The 22986-nt window shown below is 36.6% G+C and overlaps 1 protein-coding gene across 1 annotated transcript in view; it reads right to left on the bottom strand.

Moving 5' to 3' along the window:
- Window positions 1-22986, bottom strand: part of LOC142354304 (angiotensin-converting enzyme-related protein-like) — a 361020-nt gene that overhangs the window by 173329 nt on the left and 164705 nt on the right. The window contains exon 5 of the mRNA XM_075406567.1: window positions 9295-9463. Within this exon, the coding sequence (XP_075262682.1) occupies window positions 9295-9463 (169 nt within the window). The remainder of the gene's footprint in view (window positions 1-9294; window positions 9464-22986) is intronic.

Here is a 22986-nt window from a genome sequence, read left to right as displayed (position 1 = left end):
CAAGCTTAACTCTGTACTAGTGGATTTCACTAAATGAGACAGAAAAGGATTGTTTTTTTATTGTATATGAATGAGAAAAAAGTGATATATAAAGAAAAATAGACAATGTGCATATAGCTGCCTCCTGGTGGCTCTTTGGTGATGAGGCAGTTATATACAAATTATTTACTGACTCTTTCACATTTTGCCATCGGCGAAAGAAAATTTGTAATCTAATAAAGCATCGAGCCTGAAAACTCCCGCGGACTTAATCACAGTTCCGGGTCGAGGGGTCAGCAGCTGTAAGCGGATAATTTTGTAAGAAATCCGTTGAATGTGCTTAAATTATGTAAGGTTTGTGCCGAATGCGCTGAAATTTAATAAAAGGTGCTGAATCCGCTGAAATAAAATATTTAAGCACATTTCAGCGCATCTCTTGCATAAATTCAGCATTTGATTCAGCACTTTTTTCACATAGTTTGAGCACTTGTGAAAATTTTAAATTCAGCGGATTCAGTGCCTTTCTTACATAATTTCAGCACTTGTGAAAATTTTAAATTCAGCAGATTCACCGCATTTCTGACATAATTTTAGCACTTGTGAAAATTTTAAATTCAGCGGATTCAGTGCCTTTCTTACATAATTTCAGCACTTGTGAAAACTTTAAATTCAGTGGATTCAACTCCTTTCTTGCATTATGTTGACGTGCATTTTTTTTGCTCACTATTGCTTATAACGTAGTCAGCATGTAGGCTCCTTCACCTTTTACATTTCTGAAGTGCCACTAATCAATCAAAACTCGGTTTTTTTAAATAGGGATTCAATTTTTGAAAAACACACCGAGTGAAAAGCGTTACACTATCATATCTAACGGAAGGATGATAATTACACTTAAGCTACCTGGTTCAATCAAGTAATTAGGTTTTATACCTCAGCTGCAATAAATGCTTTATCTTAGGGTTTGGCAAAATTCTTAATTCTTTTGGCAGATATCCAAATGTTTTTAACTTTTTTTTGTTTTGAACTGCCCTAGTGCAATGCTTTTTAGTCTTGCACAGTTGCAGCTTCTGAGTGTACAGCAGGAAAAACAACTCAAAAAGTTTCAACTTGTGCAAGGAAACCGTTGAAAATGCGTAAGATAAGTGCTGATATTGTGTAACATGAGTCCTGAAAGTTAGGAAAGAAATGCGCTGACAGCCGCCGAAAAAATATAATTTCAGCAGTTGGATCTTACTCAATTATCCGCTAAGTGTGCAGAAAAGAGCTTATATTATGTAAGAAAGTGCTGAAAAAAATGCAGATTAAGCGGATTAATGTGTAAGATTTACCCGCTGATTATTAGTTATTTTTTTCAGCGGTTGTCAGCGCTTTTCTTATATAAATTTTGACGAATTCCTCAACCCGGGTTGTTGTGCTGTACTGAAAATAAGAAACTGGAAAATTTTTTTATTTATGGAGTATTTAAAGTGAATTTGAAGTTGATTACCGTTGTAACAGCTGCTCTCCTTGTGTTTCACAAAGAAAATTTTACACCACCCAGTTCGTTCCAAGTGGTTACAAAATTTGTCCGGATACTTCGTTTATGCAGTTTGCTTTTGTAACTGCATATCCGCTCTGCTGTTCTTATCGTTGCATTAACTAATTAACAAACCTAGTTTTGTATTTTTTCTCAATTGAACTGGGTCCACAGATCACACAATACGGAATCTCTATATGTTTACCAGTTCAATCGTTTTGATGAAACAAATCAAAGGCAAAAATAATTGCCTGAGAATTGTTATGAAAAATTGGTTTCCAACTTAATCATAGGTGTGTGTGTGTTGCAATTTTTGCAGCGTACTCACAAGTTGAAGACTGGAAATCAGCACACAGAAAATTGAATTCACTGCCCGACTAACAATTGGGTTGAGTTTTTATTTCTGTTCAGTTTGTTAACAATTTTTCTGCTTACGTGGCATACGCGGCTGTTTCTGATTCGCTATACACAGTTTTCTCGCTAGTAGGATGGATAATCCGGATAAAAATAGAGCACAGTAATAGTTATCGTCCTACGCATTTGTTTGGATCTGAATTGAATCTGTTGAATTTTTACTTCCCACGCAATTTTGTTATCCTTAAGCTCAGCTCCAACATCGCCCGCCCTGTTTTCTTTTGCGAAAACATCATCGTCAGATGGTACTACTGGAGCGAGCTACACTACTGGCCTCTTGTAGTACCCATCTTTCGTTCGGATTTTCGCTGATCGAATCACTCCACCGGAACCTTCAAAGGTTTCGGTTATTCGACCCAGATACACGTTTGTCACTGTCTTCCACTAACCACAGAAAATCACCCTGCTGAAGACTTCTGTCCGTTGTGGTCTCCCATTTCTTTCGACTGTTTAACATTGGCAGGTACTCTTTACGCAATCGGTCCCAGATGAGGTCTACGTAAGCTTGTGTTTGTCGGAAGAGTTTTCTATGATCAACAAATTGCTCTGCGCGTGGTAAATATGGTAGACAAGAGTTCTTTTCACCAAGCAGAAAGTGGTTTGGAGTAATAGCTTCTGAAACGGCAGCATCAGAAATAACCGGTGTCAGTGGTCTAATATTCAGAGTCCGTTCAACAAGACACATTGTGGTTGACAGGATATCTTCCGTGACGGTTCGATTGCCCAGCACAGCGTACATTGCCTTCTTGCAACTCCTAACCAGTCTTTCCCACACTCCTCCAAAGCGTGGTGCTGCAAGTGGGTGGAAATTCCATCTGATACCTTGTTGAATCAGATGTTCTTCAATTTGCACCTTGTTCTATGCTGCTATAAACTCTGCCAACTCCCTTTTGGCCCCAACAAAGTTTGTCCCGTTATCACTAATCATTTTCATCGGTTTGCCTCTTCGAACACTGAATCGCATAATTGCGTTCAGACAACTATTGGTGTGTTGTTTTGGTACCATCTCTCTATGTAACGCTCGTACAGTAAGGCATGTGAATAGACAGCAGCAACGCTTTTCGTTCCTTCGACCAATCTTTACTGTGAATGGTCCTAAATAGTCTACGCCCTAATTCGAGAACACTGCTGATGCGACTAATTGTTCTTCAGGTAGATCTGCCATTACTGATGCCTTTCTTCGGGCTCTTCCCTTTCGACATCTAATGCACCTAATTTTGATCGATCTCAAAGCACTTCGTATGCCTAGGATCCAGAATTTCTTCTGAACTATGTTTCTGACATGCTCAGTACCTTCGTGATGGCTATTCTTATGTTCATTTTGCAAGAATAATTCAACTACATCGTTCTTCCAATGTAACAGTATTGGATGCTTGGTTTCGAATTTCAATTGACTTTTACCTATTCTGCCTGGGCGCGAGTAAGTCTTTGCTGGTCTATGAATGGAGAAAACTGGAGAATTTTGATGTTTTTTGGACTTTCCTTTCAGCCTTGAGAGATTTCATCTCTTCAGCAAACTGTTCTTGCTGCCATAGTCTGAGGATGCTTGCTTGTGCACCCTCTCTTTCGTCAATACTTAGTGTTTTTGTTGCCGGTTTGTGTTTTTTAAATACGCGCTGCACGTATGCCACTGTATTTACAAGTCGATTGAAATGGTTAAATCGTTCCCACTGAATCGTCGCTTCTTCTCTTCAACCTTTGTTGAGAAGACCATTTGATCGTTTTGTTTGTCCGAAGCAATGTTAAATTCACCTGTTTAGGGCATTTGTTCTCTCGTTGCCTCAGCCAGGCCGGCACTGTGAGCCATTCGCTTCTCTTAATTTCGTCAAATTTGATCGCTCGTGTCCCGATGTCAGCTGGATTGTTAATACCACTCACATGATTCCACTGTGAAACATTAGTTGGATCCAAAATCTCAGCCAATCTGTTTGCAACAAACACGTGTTGCTTACTGACGGTGGGAGCTATGAATCCATTGCAGAGCAGTAGTAGAGTCTGTTTAAAAGTTACACCTGTGAAGTTACACTGCTGCTTGTAATTCCAAGCGTGGTATGAAAAGGTGGCGCATCGGTTCGACTCTGCACTTTCGGATAATAAATGCTAAGTCTGCTGAGTATTCTTTGGGCTTTGAATGTAGGTATGCCACTGCACACATTGTGTCTTCAGATGCGTCGGCAAATACATGAAGTTCCCATTTGTCCTTGGCTGTGCTGAAGTATCTTCAATCAATGCTGGTTTCTGCTACTTCTGGAAGCTGTCTTTTCATTTCAGAAACTCTTCTTCTTCGTTGGGTTCCACTGAGTTGTCCAATGTTGTCCATTTTTTGTCCAGCTGCTCTTCAGCAGTCGTCTCATATGAACTCTGAATGGTGCAAACAGTCCAAGTGGATCAAACACTGAAGAAAGTAGAGATAAGATCTTCCTTTGAGTGATTGGGCCCTAAATTTTTTTGCTTGTACCTCAACAAACCGTTACACGATCATCGGTAATCGTCCACTGAAGCCCAAGCAAGGATGAACCCTCCTTGCTGGGTTCAACTTCAACCTGCTTTGTGTTGCTGATTGACCTTAAGTCCTTTGGGTTTGCGTTGGTTACCACGTCGCTGTTGGTGATCCACCTCTTCAGTTCAACTCCATGTTTTGAGAGAAGAAATTGCAGTTGTTTGAAAACCTTGATTGCTTCTTCAGGTGTTTCCACTGACTTGATGAAATCGTCCATGCAGAAGTTGTTTTGGATTGTTTTTGCTGCAATTGGGAACTCGTCCTCGTTATCGATCGCTACTCACTTCAGTGCATAGTTGGCAAATGTTGGTGAACTTTTCACTCCGAAAACATGACGCTGATACTCGTAAATTTGCACAGGCTCGTTCATTGTTGGTCGCCATAGGAATCTCAAGTAGCTTCTATCCCGTTCAGGAACTTGCACTTGCAGAATCATTGATTCAATATCTGCGGTTAGGGCAATTGGTCCTTCTCAAAATCTAAATATCGTTCCGATCAATCTGTGTAGTAGATCGGGTCTGGCTAACAACTTGTCAGTTAGGCATATATCCTTGTATTTTGCTGCAGCTTTGCAAACACGGCGAACTTTACCCGGTTTGTTGGGGTTTAGTACTAGATGGTGTGGCAAATACTACTCCTTTCCGAAAGTACCTTTGACTTCCGATTTACCAAGGATCTTCACAAACCCCTTTTCTACATCTGCATCAAATGACTGTTGATACGTTGATACAATTCTTTTAAAATCGAGTCTCGTTGGGATCTTCGTTCCAGTGAGTAGAGCTTACCGAAGGCCGAGCGGCAGTTGTTTGGAAGATTGGATTCTGGTTCACTCCAGAGCATGCCCAGTTCGTATAGCTCGCCCGTAAACTTAGCCGTGCTCTCTAGAAACTTCTGAGCTTGCTGCTCTTTCTTTGATTGACTTACAACACTTATTTTGGAAGCATAAGTTACTATGTCCCGTCATGATTGAATATTTTCTGCCACTTTCACATATTCTGTGAAGGCAAAATGACAAACATTTTGACTTTTCTTCCCTGTCATGGGACCACTGACTACCCATCCTAATTCTGTTAAGACGGCGAAAGGCTCACTTCATGTTCCAATCGTGTAGTCCAATCGACGTTGAATTTCGTAAGCGTCTTGTCCAAGTATGATGCCTACTTCTATCAGGTTGAATGTTCTGTTAGTGAGAACATTCAGGTGTCTGAATTTGTTCTTCAGTTCCTTGTAATCATATGTTGTGTTTCCCAACGAGATTGATGGGTGTGCAAACGTTTCAATTGAATGCACCTTTGAATGCAGTCCCTTTATTGTGATAGGAACCTTCTCTGTCCTCAAATCTTGCGTCCCATGTATGCCAGATATGATCAAGGTAACGTCCATGTCTTTCGCTTGTAGTTGATCCATGACACTTTGATCGAATGATACTGTTGACCCACTATCGAGGAAAGCATAGGTAGTCATTCTGTTACCACAGCTCTGAAGAGACACCGGAACTATTTGAAGAAAACTACTAACTTGGTTACTCTTGTTGATTGTTGCTGCGCTTACATTAACTGCGTGAGCACCCTCGTCCATTTCGTTTTCTGAGTGTAGAAGTCTGTTTTGCTTTTTGGTACATCCATTTATACCACATGTGTAGTCTTTACAATCTTTGGTTGCATGCCCTTTCCCCAGACATCCATAACATAAGCGTTCTTTTCTCAATGCTGCATAGCGATCAGTGACATTCATATTCTTAAAAATTGGACAGTTCTATATTTTATGAGTGCCATTTGCTAGTGGACAGTTGTTCTTTTGCATTTGTTTCGTTTCCTTCACGTTCGAGCTTGCAATGAAGTTCGATGTTTTCTAGAACCGTTTGTCTCTATTTGTGCTTCTTCGGTCTTCCTCTCTCCGCTCTCCATTGAAAGCTGAAAACCCTTCATGCACGAAAGCCATCCTAGATAGCCATTTTTCAAACATTGTCAGATCCTGCCAATCTTCATCTTTATCGTCAACATAGAACCACCACTTCTCTTTGAGAACGTGGGGTAGTTTTCTACTGCCATATAGAGTGTCGAGCTTGATTGCAGATCACCAATCTGCTTGTACTCTTTGAGCACATTCATAAAGTTCAAAAAAATAACTGAGAAACTGATAAGACCTGTTGATTCGAGAGGTTTCAGCTGACTTGCTTTGTGAAGACTCTCCAGTTGTGCATCAATGATCACATGAGGTCTTCCAAACTTCCTCTCCAGAATGCTCCATGCAGCACCATAGAATTGTCCAGAATAGCCCATTCCAGAGATTGCTGACCTTGCCTTGCCTGCCAGTAGAGTCTTCAGATGTCTCATCTTAACTGAGTCTGGTATCGGGCGCTGGACCACTGTAGCGATGAACATACTAGACCACTCCGGCCATTCGAGAGGCTTTCCATCGAAGTTGTTCAATTTCAGCTTTGGTAGATTACTGCTACCTGCGTACCTACTGTTGTATCGCAGTAGACCAGCTCTTGGGGAAACGTCCCGGCCTTCGACAGTTGAAGATCGGTCTCGTGAACTGCGATATCGTGAGAAGTGACTAGGCCTGTTCATTTCAGGGGTTACTTCCAAGCAAGCCGTCGAACGATCTGGTGCTAGAGGGTTGTCGATTCTACTGGCCCAGTCTGAGACATCTCACTTTTTTGGGATCCAGTTGATGGGTGACTTGTCTCGAACACTAGTTGATTGAAAACGTACATCATCATTCTCCAATGCTGTTCTCTTCCCTTTGCGCTCTAGCTCACGCTCTTCCTCCAGTAGTTGACGATTGGTTTCCAGTTCCTCCATTTGCATTTCCAGCTCTAGCTTCCTCCGCTCGAACCGTGCATGTTCCTGTCGCATCCTGTTTTCGACTTCAATATCGAATTTCTTCATCATTTCCTCACGCCTTTGCTTCGCTGAAGATAAGTCCGAAACATTTTCCGTCTGTTGGCCGCTTGCTGTTGCTCCATTTTGCACTGTTTGAGCAACTGGATTGTTCGTTGAGTATTTGTTGTTGCCCTCGCTGTCGTTCACAGAGTGGGTTGTGTTGCTGCATTCAATGATGGTTGCGTGTCTTTGCTTATATATGCAAGCCAATAATAGTTCAAATATGCTTTGCACTTCCTTGCTTCTTTCAGATGCTCTTCAACGAAATTTGATTGGTAGGGCAAAAGCTTGTTTCGGCGCTGTAGTTGCTCGGGTATTTCTTCCTCTAGAAGGTGAACAGTCTGTTGACAGAGGACCTTTAGTTTGTTGGGTCTATCTGAATCTTCAATTATTTTATAGCAAAGCCTTCGTTTAGTGTTAACTTCTTCCACTAAGTCTTGGAACTTCATGTCGTTTCTGAGAGCTGATGACTGGAGCTCTTTGCTGGTTGTGGTTGAATTGCCTGGTTTCTGTTTGCTTTTGTTTTGGTGATTTCCTTTGAGCAGGGTTCGCACTTCAATTTTTTTATTGAATTGCACTCTTCTGTTCGCCTCACTGGCCTGTTGCTGTTGTTGATTTGCTTGACTCTCTTTGGGGGTGCCTTGGGCACTCTATTCATCAGAGAGGACAGCAGTTTTCCCTCCACTGTCCGGGTCGGCGGACCAAATGTAATGGCTGCTCTCCTTGTATTTCACAAAGAAAGTTTTACACTGCCCAGTTCGTTCTGAATGGTTACAAAATCTGTCCGGATACTTCGTTTATGCTAATTGTTTTTGTAACTGTATATCCGCTCAGCTGTTCTTACCGTTGCATTAACTGATTAACAAACTTAGTTTTGTATTTTTTCTCAATTGAACTGGGTCCTGAGATCACACAATACGGGATCTCTATATGTTTACCAGTTCAATCGTTTTGATGAAACAAATCAAAGGCAAAAATAATTGCCTGAGAGTTGTTATGAAAAATTGGTTTCCAACTTAATCCTAGGTGTGCGTGCTACGATTTTCGCAGAGTACTCACGAGTTGAAGACTGGAAATCAGGACACAGAAAATTGAATTCACTGCCCGAGACGTTTTCTATACAAGACACAATATTTGATAGAATATTGCTCAAGACAAATTTTGGTTATCAAGACACAGTATCAATTCAACAAATATACTGCTCAAGTGTTTGGTTTTGGCAAGACGCAGTAACAAATATACTGCTCAAGACTAAATTATTCCAAAAATGTTATTGCTGAGTTTAAGCGCTAGCTCGAGTTGCTAGGCTGACAAACAATTGGGTTGAGTTCTTATTTTTGTTCAGTTTGTTAACAATTTTTCTGCTTACGTGGCATACTCGGCTGTTTCTGATTCGCTATACACAGTTTTCTCGCTAGGGGGATGGATAATCCGGATAAAAATAGAGCACAGTAATAGTTATCGTCCTATTCATTTGTTTGGAAAACGACTCCAAGAACCGTGTTTAACTATTTTTCACTCTTCTTACACGCTAGTAAAAAGTTAGTTTCCACCCCAATATCAGTTTTTAGCTGTAGAATAACGCCTAGGTTACCTGACTCTGACATTTTTTACTGTTGTCTTCACTAAATAATACCTTGAATTTTGTTTTGCTTAAGCGTTTCTCATTCCGCTCATTTTTGCCACGGTTAGAGAAATTTGCTCGTTTTTAATAGATTTACTAATGTTCAGTTATTTGTCGCTAGTTATAAGTGTAGATATAAGTGTAATTATAAGTGTAATAAAATAAAAACCCTAGTTGAGAAGACCGAACAAAAACTACGCAAGAAATGGTCGGCATGTTCGGTTTGTTCGATTTCAAATGTAAGAAGTTGTCTTTTTTTTCGATTTCAAATGTAAGAAGTTGTCGGCATGTTCGATTTCAAATGTAAGAAGTTGTCGGCATGTTCGATTTCAATTGTAAGAAGTTGTCGGTATGTTCTGGAAATATTTACCCTCATAGTAGATGTGAGTCTGGTTTGAGTAAAGCAGGTAATTGTGCACGTGACCCATCTCGTGGTGAATGGTGGTGAAACTGCTCATAGACGGAGGAACGCCACACATCTCAATTCTTACATCATCTCGCGGTACATAAGCATTCCAAGTTTTAGGGGGACATTTAGGCTGCAACCAAACAGTCACCTTACTCACAATTCAACTCTCCACCTCTGCACAAAAGTGATAAAAGCAAAAAAGGAAAAACACACACGTGATCGTAAGGAACCTCTGATTCAAGTGTAGATTTGTTTGCAGTCCGATTAAAAATTCGAACCAATCAAAGAGCAGGTGAACCTCTATAAGGCCGTCGGATGTTATCTAATGTCTCTTATGACATTGAATATATCTGTTTTAAGAAAATTTCAGTGATTTTTTTAACTTGTGTTTTTTATCTAAGTTCTGTTATTTTTGAGCTTATTCTCAGTAAATACAGGTCAAACTTTCTTTCACATCAGATATAAATTAATCTTTGTAAAGTTTTTCTTGGCTTCTTGAAAATTGGCTTCTTGACTGGTCACTGGATTTCTCTAACTGGTCACTGGGCTTCGACAACACAACACATGGAAGCAAAAATGCGACCGGTTTTTAAATTCGGATCACAGGGAGTAAGAATCCGATTTTGTGCATAGTAACAAAACTGCTTGAAACACGCACTTGCAAGTTTTAGAATGCCAGATTTTAACAGTGCCAGATTTTAGAATGAGAGATCTTAAAAGTGCCAGATTTTAGAGTGAGAGATCTAAACAGTGCCAGATTTTAGAATAAGAGATCTTAACATTGCCAGATTTTAAAATGAGAGATCTTAACAGTGCCAGATTTTAGAATGCCAGATATTAACAGTGCCAGATTTTAGAATGCCAGATCTTAACAGTGCCAGATTTTAGAATGCCAGATCTTAACAGTGCCAGATTTTAGAATGCCAGATCTTAACAGTGCCAGATTTTAGAATGAGAGATCTTAACAGTGCCAGATTTTAGAATGAGAGATCTTAACAGTGCCAGATTTTAGAATGCCAGATCTTAACAGTGCCAGATTTTGGAATGAGAGATCTTAACAGTGCCAGATTTTAGAGTGAGAGATCTAAACAGTGCCAGATTTTAGAATAAGAGATCTTAACATTGCCAGATTTTAGAATGAGAGATCTTAACAGTGCCAGATTTTAGAATGCCAGATATTAACAGTGCCAGATTTTAGAATGAGAGATCTTAAAAGTGCCAGATTTTAGAGTGAGAGATCTAAACAGTGCCAGATTTTAGAATAAGAGATCTTAACATTGCCAGATTTTAGAATGAGAGATCTTAACAGTGCCAGATTTTAGAATGCCAGATATTAACAGTGCCAGATTTTAGAATGCCAGATCTTAACAGTGCCAGATTTTAGAATGCCAGATCTTAACAGTGCCAGATTTTAGAATGCCAGATCTTAACAGTGCCAGATTTTAGAATGAGAGATCTTAACAGTGCCAGATTTTAGAATGAGAGATCTTAACAGTGCCAGATTTTAGAATGCCAGATCTTAACAGTGCCAAGTTTTGGAATGAGAGATCTTAACAGTGCCGGATTTTAGAATGACAGATCTTCCTTTATACGGTACCAGATCTTAAAATACTCAAAAAACTAAAACGTGCTTTTCATTTGAAATTTAAGGTACAGTTGTTACATAGAGCCCCACTAAACGAGCACATGTCAATCACAATCTTTTCCGTTTGTGCCCCCCCTCAGTTCCCCGATTCCCGGGAATCAATAAGTTCCCGGAAAGTATCCCGGCAAGACCCCGGAAAAACAAGGGAAAGACCCGGGAAACTTACCAGGAAACTTTCCAGTGTTCGTAAGATATGCCAAGACTAAGTAAGATCCCGCAATTCCGGGCAGGGTTTCCATAGTGAATGCATATTATTCGCATCCCGAATGCATATCATTCGAATGCATATCATTCGAATCACGAAAGGAATTCAGATCAAGCAAAATACACAAGTTAATGCAAGCAAAGTCAGTCGAAATGACTTGTTAATTGATTGATAAATTTGTATAAAAACAAAGACCAAAAGACTCCGGAATCGACGCAAAGCAAAAATTAACTTATCATAACGCCGCAGAGGTATACCCCGAAATACATCGCTAGGTCAAAATCGCTCGAAAAATAGATAAAAAATGAACAAAATTAGGAGACAAGCTTTGCATCTTATTTTCCGGAAAAATGATTTCACGATTTTTGCGAAATTGAGATTCTTTGAAATTGTAAAATAGGCGACAGATCTTGCAGCACGTTATCGCTCATTTTAGGTGTCTATTTTGTGCATAAATTGTCTGTAGTCCGCAATTGAGCCTAATTAAACGCGCGCTTTTGAGCATGCAAAAGTAATATCAGTTTTCATTATTTGAGCATGCAGAACTGGTTTGAAGCTTAATTTTTTGAGCATACAAAAGCTAATTGAAACTTTTAAAAAATGTTAAAAGTAGAAATGAACAAGGAGGCATGGTAATGTGCGTACGCAAATAATGTTCCGACCCCGCTCATCCACATTCTTGACTCAATTGGCTACCAAAAGATAAAGAGATAGAAAACTTTCAAGAACATACACATCGTTCAATAAACAACCAAGGAAATACAATAACTCCAGGCTAGAGGGACGATGAAAGTTGTTGACAATAGGACTATTGGAAGGGACAAAAAAAATCAAACAAGAAAAATTATTTACGACCAAAACTCGATGTCTGTAATAAAAAAACCTCTAACAAAATCAACCTCGCATCAGATTAAAATCGAAACCAAAACAATTTATCCTATACTTCATTTAAAAAGATATGGGACCTGTTCCCAAAACGACTACTTAACAGTTCGACAAAAAAGCAAATAGCCGCGAAGTTCAAAATAATTTCCCATTTTTGATAACAATTCATTTCTCAGTTATTAAGGTCTTTAGATATCAACTGAAATCCTTAGAATGTTCATTAATATCTACATAGGAAGCAATGGAGGTTTATTATGTAATTATTCAATGTTCGATTGCGCAAAATTTAAAAGCCAATCCAATATAATTACAAGCCAATAAAAACCCAATAATAAAAGAAATGTACAAATATTTAAAAATCAAACATTTTATGAAATCTCGTAGTAACAGTAATAACAAAGCCGAGAAACAAATGCTTGAATGTAAAACGGTTATAAAGATTAAGTTATAGCTCACTAGAAACGGTTTGTGACCTGTGATTACAGAGACTGAGCTACAAATCGACCGAAAAACTATTTAAAAAGAAGAAGCTCAAAAGCCCAAAATTATTCTAAACAAAAAAATTTTCAAAAGTTACAGCACACTTAGGATTACTATAAAAAGCAATCGATTAAGTTTCAACACCTGAAGAAGTCAATTGGGCCTGTTAATAACGAGACAAAGTCACGAGACCACAAAAATTAATACATAAAAAAGCCAAAAACTTCGAACAATTTTACGACTGGACATTGTTCAAAGCACTATAATTATGAGATGTTATATGCAAGAAATTCAAGTTGTTGTTTTCCCTTCAGCTTAACATGAACCAGTCTTCCTTGTAAAATGACTACTTAGACAAGACAACAAAAAGAAATCCGAAAACTGAACGGTATATAAATCTCGAAAACTTTTATGAATTAAAAGTTGGATGCAATCAGTCTCAACGTGTAGCCAGTTGCAAAAACAAGTTTGAATCGAAAAAGTATTTGAAATTCTTAATTTAAGAGATTTAGTTACATGGTGACGGAAAAAAGCAAAAAGTAGACAGATGAAAACGAAACACTTTTTTATTTAATTTGAAAGTAATTAAAAAAACAGCTAAAAACTCAATTCTATTACCGGATTAATTTTTTTATCATGGGGAAGCAATTATGATCTATCGTTATTGGGTAAATGGCGAAACACGACGAAAAGAAAGTTAAACATAGGCAAAATAAAAAAACCAAAAAATTTGCGAGATAACTGTGTCCGAGCCCAAAATACATGAACTATTCAACAAAAACAAATAACATATCCAAAACCGCCCTTTTCCAACGTTCCTCATTTTTCCTACAATGCCTCTCTTTAATTGGAATTGTCAATAGTGCAATATTTCGACAAGGAAACAAATTGAACTCATAACACATGCAATTATAATCAAAATTAAAAGAAAAATTGAAAACGGGTTGTACCAAAATAAAAACATATTAGTTGAATATAAAACCGTAACCGACATTAATTCTTAACTCACAGGAAGTCGGTTTCCGCCTCTTTTTTACTTAGACTGCGACGGAAATTGAGAGAAATAAGATGAAATATTGGCAAAGTTTAAAGACTCACCAATTTTTTCTCAAAACAAATATATTCAAAGTCATAACAGACATTAGACAACAAATTTAAAAAAATTCCAGGTTCTTTTACACCTTATAGAAGCTAACTGGATCTTTGATTGGGAAGACTAAGTCATTGGGCTACTAAAAATTAAAAAAAAAAGCAAAACGCAAGAAGTCCTAAAAATTTTACGAAAGCAATTGGTCAGAGCCATTAAAATATAATATAGTCTGAAACCATAATATAGTCTCGTTGAGTCTCCTTTATTGTAAATACTATATGTCATTAATTGTGCCCTGATTTGAAATTTTTGTCCGTAATTTGCATAAATAACAATTACATAGCGGAAATAATTTGAAAAAAACGTCGCGCCTCATTAAAATCTAAGAAAAATTTGATGATAAGCATCCATGGTGATATCATGACCAGATATTGCTGCCCATCTAAAAAGCCCCCAATTGAAAATGTTGCAAAAGTTATCAATTATATAGAAAAATTTCCAGTTTGTCAGAAATAAATAATGCGTTTTAATTAATTATCGTGTTTAATTTTGCAAGAAATTGGCAAAATTACAATTCCAGAAGACCCTTTGAGCCAGCGGGACTACAACAACCTCTTTTTTGAGCTCAGGAAGAATATGGTCACAGTTTTAGGGTGTTTACTTCCAGCAAATTTGAAGCAAGTGGGCTAAAAAAATTTCGAAGAAAAAAGTATTGATTTCGACAAATTTAGCAGACAAAATCAACCTCGCATCAGATTAAAATCGAAACCAAAACAATTTATCCTATACTTCATCTTAAAAGATATGGGACTTGATCCCAAAACGACTAGTTAGCAGGTCGACATAATAACAAAGCCGAGAAACAAATGCTTGAATGTAAAACGGTTATAAAGATTAAGATATAGCTCACTAGAAACGGTTTGTGACCTGTGATTACAGAGACTGAGCTACAAATCGACCGAAAACTATTTAAAAAGAAGAAGCTCAAGAACCCAAAATTATTCTGAACAAAAAAATTTTCAAAAGATACAGCACACTTAGGATTATTATAAAAAGCAATCGATTAAGTTTCAACACCTCAAGAAGCCAATTGGGCCTGTTAATAACGAGACAAAGTCACGACACCACAAAAATTAATACATAAAAAAGCCAAAAACTTCGAACAATTTTACGACTTGACATTGTTCAAAGCACTATAATTATGAGATGTTATATGCAAGAAATGCAAGTTGTTCTTTTCCCTTCAGCTTAACTCGAACCAGTCTTCCTTGTAAAATGACTACTTAGACAAGACAACAAAAAGAAACCCAAAAACTGAACGGTATATAAATCTCGAAAACTTTTATAAAATTAATTGTTGGATGCAATCAGTCTCAACGTGTAGCCAGTTGCAAAAACAAGTTTGAATCGAAAAAGTAACTGAAATTCTTATTATAAGAGATTGAGTTACATTGTGACGAAAAAAAGCAAAAAGTAGACAGATGAAAACAAAACACTTTTTTATTTAATTTGAAAGTAACTAAAAAAACAGCTAAAAACTCAATTCTTATACCGGATTATTTTTTTTTATCATGGGGAAGCACTTATGATCTATCGTTTTTGGGTATATGGCGAAAAACGACGAAAGGTAAGACAAACATAGGCAAAATAAAAAAACCAAAAATTTTGCGACATAACTGTGTCCCAGCCCAAAAAACATGAACCATTCAACAAAAACAAATAACATATCCAAAAACGCCCTTTTCCAACGTTCCTCATTTTTCCTACAATGCCTTTTTTTAATTGGAATTGTCAATAGTGTAATATTTCGACAAGGAAACAAATTGAACTCATAAAACATGCAATTATAATCAAAAATAAAGGAAAAATTGAAAACGGGTTATACCAAAATAAAAACATATTAGTTGAATATAAAACCGTTACCGACATTAATTCATAGCTCACAGGAAGTCGGTTTCCGCCTCTTTTTTACTTAGACTGCGACGGAAATTGAGAGAAATAAGATGAAATATTGGCAAAGTTTAAAAACTCACCAATTTTTTCTCAAAACAAATATATTCAAAGTCATAACAGACATTAGACAACAAATTTAACAAATTCTAGGTTCTTTTACACCTTATAGAAGCTAACTGGATCTTTGATTGGGAAGACTAAGTCATTGGGCTACTAAAAATTAAAAAAAAAAAGCAAAACGCAAGAAGTCCAAAAAATTTTACGAAAGCAATTGGTCAGAGCAATTAAAATATAATATAGTCTGAAACCATAATATAGTCTCGTTGAGTCTCTTTTATTGTAAATACTATATGTCATTAATTGTGCCCTGATTTGAAATTTTTGTCCGTAATTTGCATAAATAACAATTACATAGCGGAAATAATTTGAAAAAAACGTCGGGCCTCATTAAAATCTAAGAAAAATTTGATGATAAGCATCCATGGTGATATCATGACCAGAAATTGCTGCCCATCTAAAAAGCCCCCAATTGAGGAAAGTGTTGCGAAAGTTATCAATTCTATAGAAAAATTTCCGGTTTGTCAGAAATAAATAATGCATTTTAATTAATTATCGTGTTTAATTTTGCAAGAAATTGGCAAAATTACAATTCCAGAAGACCCTTTAAGCCAGCGGGACTACAACAACCTCTTTTTTGAGCTGAGGAAGAATATGTCACAGTTTTAGGGTGTTTACTTCCAGCAAATTTGAAGCAAGTGGGCTAAAAAAAATTCGAAGAACAAAATATTGATTTCGAAAAATTTAGCAGAATTTCTAGCCAAAAAACTAGGATCGAACAATTCAGCAGCCCTCCCCTATCTTTAGAGATAAAATCAAAAGCACTACAGTTAACAATTTTAACATATTTTAGCAAAATTGACGAAAGTGCGGTCAAAATTAACAAAAATTTAGCCAAAAATGCGAATTAAAACCGATGAATAACGTCTAATATTCACAAAATTAGAACCTCGATAACTCACTCTAAAAAACGAAAATTGCAAAAATCTTTTTAATTCTATGTTCTACGCTTGACAGGCTTTCTAATGATACCACTTACAAGTCTCTATGATTATTGTGGTGCACCTCCATTGGGAGAGTGAGGACAAACGGAACCAAGCTTCTTAGACGTAATAATTATAAACATCGATCGGTCAAAATTTTCTGAACAAAAAGGAAAAAAAACCTATTTGGGTATATAGTTCCTTCCCCCTCAAGAGGGGTAGGAACAATGACACGAGAAAAAGTATTTGTTTCGACATTTGTTGTAGTCATTACAGTGCAGAGGTATACCCAAATCGTCACGAGCAGATCTGCCCGATGTGTGTCACTCGTGTTCGCAAATACCATGTTAATACCTTGAAAGTGGTAGAATATTGCGGAAAATAGCTACTTTAGCAGAAACCGGCAAAATGGAAGGGTATATCGTAGCCCGTGTTCGCAAAAGTGTCCCAAATTTAGCCGCGAAATACAAGTACAAAATCAGTAACCTATTTTTCGCGCGATTTGTATCACGCATCCGCTCAATTTACGTATTCATTTTTCGCAATGTAGCTCAATTTCGCATATAATCCGCAACTTAGCCTAACTTAATTACTACTTATTTAATTAAGCCTAATTTATTACTACTAGTAGTAGTTTGTTACTACTTTATTACTACTTATAGTACTTTATTAATACTTATTACTGCTTATTAGTACTATTTATGACTACTTAAAAAAATTGGCCAGTCCCATCTTGATATACAAACTTTTTGATGTGCGAGGGATTTTTCGGAAAAAAAATCAGTTTTTGTGGTTGCTTTTATTTAAAGCACTTTAAAGCTTTGAAAGCTTTAATTAAATCTTTATTAAAGTGCCTTTTGCATGCTCAAAATGCGCGCGAATAATAGAGACCTAAATTGAGCGGAAACATGATACAAGGTTTGTTACCTACTTTTCGCACCGAAGGTTTTTTATTTCGCAAAATTGGCGGAACCCCTTTTGCGAAAAGTAAGATACAAAGGATGTCTGCTAATTTCGTTCATTTTAAGTCAATCATTTCCGCGCCAATTTTACTAAGGCGGAAATTTTGGGGTATATCTCTGCACTGTAATGGTTGTTGTTTAGTAGATGGAGACCCCTGGGATGCAATGTGCTGTAGTGAAGGGAGACATCACAGCGGATATGCAGCGGATATACTACCGAGGCGGACTCTTCAGGACATCCCAAATGGAAAGACAACTCAAGGGCAAATGAAGAACTACAATTTTTTCACCTAGTTTTTTTTTAGTTTTGTATCAAATAAAATTGTCATTCTAATGTTTATATTAAAGTATTAGCTTTTATAAAAAGCCTTTGACGGATTGCATCTATGAAAATCTGTTTTTGAATTTAAGATTGAACGTTTTTAAGATTGAAATCAGAAGCATTTTGACACCTCTAAACCTGAACACGGACGCAAAAAATTAATCGAGACTTAAAAGCCTGTAGATGAAATCAACGACATGTCTCGTCAAAAATTAGAAGTCACCTGTAAATCTACGAGAAGTAGTCGTGAAACGGAGGGATTTATCAGAAAAAAATGGATGTCTAATACAGCAGCAAAATGAGGGACTTTACAGTTAAAACTATTAGACACTCGTAAACTATAAAAATCAAAAACTTTGAACAAAATTAATTTAAGAAATTCAATTTGTGAATTCAATTGGACACCACTAAAATAGTCCAATTTAGCTAGCGAAAAAACAGTAATTAACTAACCTGTCTTTTTTTAGCAAAATTTACTTACGACCAATCTAACATTGATATGGACAAAAAAGAAGAGCTAGGAAGTTGCTATAGGACAAACTTTCGTTTTATAGATCAAAAATTTGCCTAGAAGTTAGGTTTTTCGGTGAACTAGCCAATTCAACCAAAGAGCATAAGAAAAACAATTTTATCTGCTGCAAAAACAATTAGAAATGACACAAATCTAAGATTTGAGAACCTCTTGAGGACGTCCAATTTTTATTATAAAAACAGGATCAAATTTATGTTGCCATTGGTTTAATGCACATATTATTTGTTGGGAGCATGCTTAGTTTATCTTGGACTTTTTTAGACGCTGTTTTTAAGCCGAGGGATTTTTTTCAGTAACTATTTACATGTCAAGTTAACTTGTCATAAAATTATCTGAAAACAATGCAGCCCGAATTAAAACAAATGCTGAAAAACGACAAGGAAGTCGTGACGCAAACAATTAAAAAAGTAAGTTGATGGGTGATTCGTTTTCCATAACGCTAAGGTGAAATACGGATTTCCGCAAATTTAAATCGTTCGTCAAATTTTCAACAAAATGTCTCAAAGCAAGGACGCTTGAATTCAGATAAAAGCTTGAAAAACAATAAAAAAATATTGAGATGACTATCAAGAAAATCAGTTGATGGTAATTCGTTTTTAACATAGCCCTAAATTGCTCAAAAACGCGAATTAAAAAAACTACAATTGCAAATTTTAGATACAATTACTGCAGAAATTTGATACTTTCAGAGAAAAATTCAGTTACGTTGCATGCACAAGACACTTTTCAGTGCATTAGACCCTTTAAATTTCAAACAAAAATGGTGGAAAAAACAAACAAAAATTGAAGAAAAATTGGATCGTAATAGTTTTCAAACTTTTTTTGAGCCGCGAAGCGGTAGTGGCTTTTATTGCGGAAATTGTGGCTTCTTTATATTCGTCGTCTCCATTGATGATTCTTACCATCTTACTTCCTGGAACTCACATTTTCAATGATTTCACTGATTTCTACTGCTTCGCAGTTCAAAACTGTGCGCGTGACGTTATTTGTTTTGCTTTTATGTCAATTGCGTGACTCATCTCACTCAAAAAAATGACATCTGAACACGTTTACTGAATTTTAGTTTTCATGAATATTTACTAGTTAAAGGTCATTAGTATGCATCTAAGTACCAAACGTAAATGGCCTATTTCTTGAGTATTAGAGTCTTGAGTTTTGATTTCGAATTTTAATTTTGAAAAAGCTTCGTTAGGACTTTCCTTGTAGAGCTTATGTGTCTCAAAAAATGACACTCCGCATCCAACAAAAAAGTCGAGTGGTCTTTTAAAGAACTGTTGTTCAATATGTTTATCTTATTCTTTTAGTTGTTTCAGTTGATGGAATGCCACTTGTGTCTATCGCGGCTTCTTTCCGGCAATCTGCCGGCGATACGCACTCCGGAGATCTAGTGATATCAAACTTACGTTTCAAAATTATGTAAAAACAATTTTAACGATAAAACTCAGAAAGCAAAGTATAAAAAACTAAGATTCAATCATTCAAAATACTTCTGCTCAATTTTTTAAAAACCTCAAACTATTAGAAAGTGCAACCTACAAACAGTACGCATTCCGGAGATGTTGTGATACCACATCAACTACCTGGAGGTTGGTGGCAGAGTAAATCAGCGCTTAACCAGTATAGAGGCATTCTGTTTTTTAGGATGGCCAGTACCCTGTTCATGTCCCAATTTATACGGGCCAGTCTGGATTTTGATTAAAATTTAGTACATGAAAAAAATATGCTCAGCCTAACTCCCGCTAACAAGGTTTGATTTGTATGCTATTCGGACTTTCACGTGGGTACTTGTATCATATAATTTGCGTAGCAAGTTGTAGCACTAAGCTAAATGGGCTTTGTGTAATTGCCTACAAGCTAGCTTATATAAAAATAGTACTACTATAGTAATTACGAGTTATAAGCTATAAAATTATGACATTACTCTGCTCAGACTTCTATGTGTAATTTTCATACTGTACAGGATACGGTTAGCCTGGGCTAAATCCATGACCTCAATATAATCATAATGAAGAACTGAAAATAAAGAAACTTAAAATGCTCTTGAGATGCTTTGATTCAGAACTGATTTAAGATTTTACACTTGAATTGTGCTGATTCAGCGCTTAAATGCTCCAAGACTCAAGTCCGGGTGGCCACAAGATGCACAGCATGTACAAATATGAAAAGAAGATGACAACTAAAAGAAAAATAAAACTCGTTCTTTTACTTCAATAACGACTAGCCTATCAAAATTCTTGAGGAGTTGGTTGCTCCTCAAAACAGGAGCAACCATGTTTACTACGTAAGCAATTTTGTAGGTAGTCAATCAAATGTGAGAATTTGCTCAGGAAAACAAAAGAAACCAACGAAATATGCACATATACACAGAAATAGACAAAGAGCCTAAGTTTGACTCAACTTAACGGGAGTTCTGTGACAAAAACAATATCAATCAGATGACAAGACCGCCAATATTACAAAAAAACGTGTAAATAGTAACCCGCAAAATATTAATTAACTGAAAAATCGAAAAAAGCTACAAAAAATGGTCCAAATTGCAAAATTACAATATTAGCTCAAAGTTGCATTTAAAAGCATAATATAAAGAGGTCAAATTTAAGAGGGTCTTTTTTAAGAGGTCAAAACTGCCAGCAAACATGCTACTTCTTGTTTTTTTTATTTGTTGAAAAACGTGAGAGCTGAGAGTTGACATTAACAAAATTTTTACTTGTTCAGCCATAATTTTTGCACTATCTCTCCCTCCTCTCTCTCTCTCTCTCTCTCTCTCTCTCTCTCTCTCTCTCTCTCTCTCCCCATCTCAAAAAACGACATGATTGAAAATGTCAGGCTATTTGCCCTGTTCTTAAATTTTGCTTAGCAATTTACCTAAACACCAATTTTCCACCTTCAGACTTTTGTGTTTCAAAAACACTCCAAATGTTGGCGGTAAAAAAACATTCGAAAATTTTTTTCATCATATCGTAAAAACAGACGCTGCTGCAAGAATAGCAACAAACTCCTTTTTGGTGCCATCAAAAATATTTCCGACACCAAAAGAAGTTAAAAACAACAGTACTAATGATCAACTCTGGGAAATTTTTGCAAAACTTGGAACAACGCTAATTAGGTTTTCAGTTTATTTTGCTTCCCGGGTCGAAAAAAATTGGAAAAATATGTAAGATAAGCGGTGATAAGTTGGTTTTTTCACCGCAAATTTTGTGATTAATCTTGCAGTTGAATGCGGTGAATGCAGTGAAATTATGTAAGTTCAACGCTAGAGTAAGCGGTGAAATTAAAAAAATTTCACAACATTTCTCCGCTTATTACAAGTTATTCGAACCTCTCACCTCCTGCATGTCAGCCTCTTCTTCTTCCTTTGCGCCCATTCTCACTAACTTCTAGCATACTTGTTTTGAATTTAAATCCATTTCACTCTGATTTATGTAAAACATACGCGTTGAACTTTTGTAAGATAAGCGGTGAAATTACAAATTTTAGCGGTGAAATGTGGTGAATGCGCTGAAACCACTTATTCTAGTGATGAAAATACATAAATTCACCGCTTAAAAAAGTTTCAAAAAGATGTATGATAATTCGTGGGTAAATTTTCCGTGCCTCTTTTAATACAGGTATCTTAACTTCGTTGAACAAAAGACAAACCGAGGCGTTTTCTAAACGGTGAATTTATATTATTTCATCACTAAGTTAAGCGGTGAATTTGTGTAATTTCACCGCATTAACTGCTGATCTCACACAATTGTATTACCTTTTTCTTAGCGGTGAATTGATTTATGTTCACCACTAAGTTATCTGGTGAATTTATGCAGTTTCACCACATTCACTGCTGATCTAACACAATTTTAGCACTTTTTTCTAAGCAGTAAGTTTTTGTGATTTCACCACTAAGTTAAGCAGTGATTTTGTTATTTTATCGCATTCACCGCTTATCTTACATAATTCGGACAATTTTTTTCAAAGCAGTGATTTTATGTTTTTAACCACTATGTTTAGCGGTGAATTTATGTAATTTCATCGCTTTCACCGCTTGTCTTACATAATTTGGACAATTTTTTCAAAGCGGTAAATTTATGTAATATCACCGTTAAATTCAGTGGTGAAATTATGTAATTTCACCGCTACCAGACGATAAAGTTTCACCGCCTGACTTATGTAATTTCACCGCGTTCATCGCATATCTTAAAAAATTTTCCGCGTTCAACGATGATCTTACATAATTTTGCGTTGAATGGCGGCGACACCTCGACCCAGGATATGTCAATTATTTTTTCCGACTCTCCGGCAAAGGTCTAAAATCTGTACGATAAGCGTTAGCTGGACAATTTTTGCATTGTCTTCAGCGATAACCGTCCTAGTTTTGTTTCTTTGGGAAAATAAAATTTGCAAATAGCTTGTTAAAAGGTAGAAAGCATAGCTGTGTTGTTCACAGGCTCCCAACGAGTAATCATTATATCAAAAATCCTTTTTTTGTGCGTTATTTGTTCTGTTAAGTTGTTCTGTAAATTTGTTCTTGCAAATCTGGGAATTGAATAAATTGGTTCC

This window comes from Convolutriloba macropyga, chromosome 15 (assembly GCF_964194025.1).
Source record: "Convolutriloba macropyga chromosome 15, txConMacr16.3, whole genome shotgun sequence".
Taxonomy (NCBI): Eukaryota; Metazoa; Xenacoelomorpha; order Acoela; family Convolutidae; genus Convolutriloba; species Convolutriloba macropyga.
This window is presented reverse-complemented; position numbering and strand designations above follow the sequence as displayed.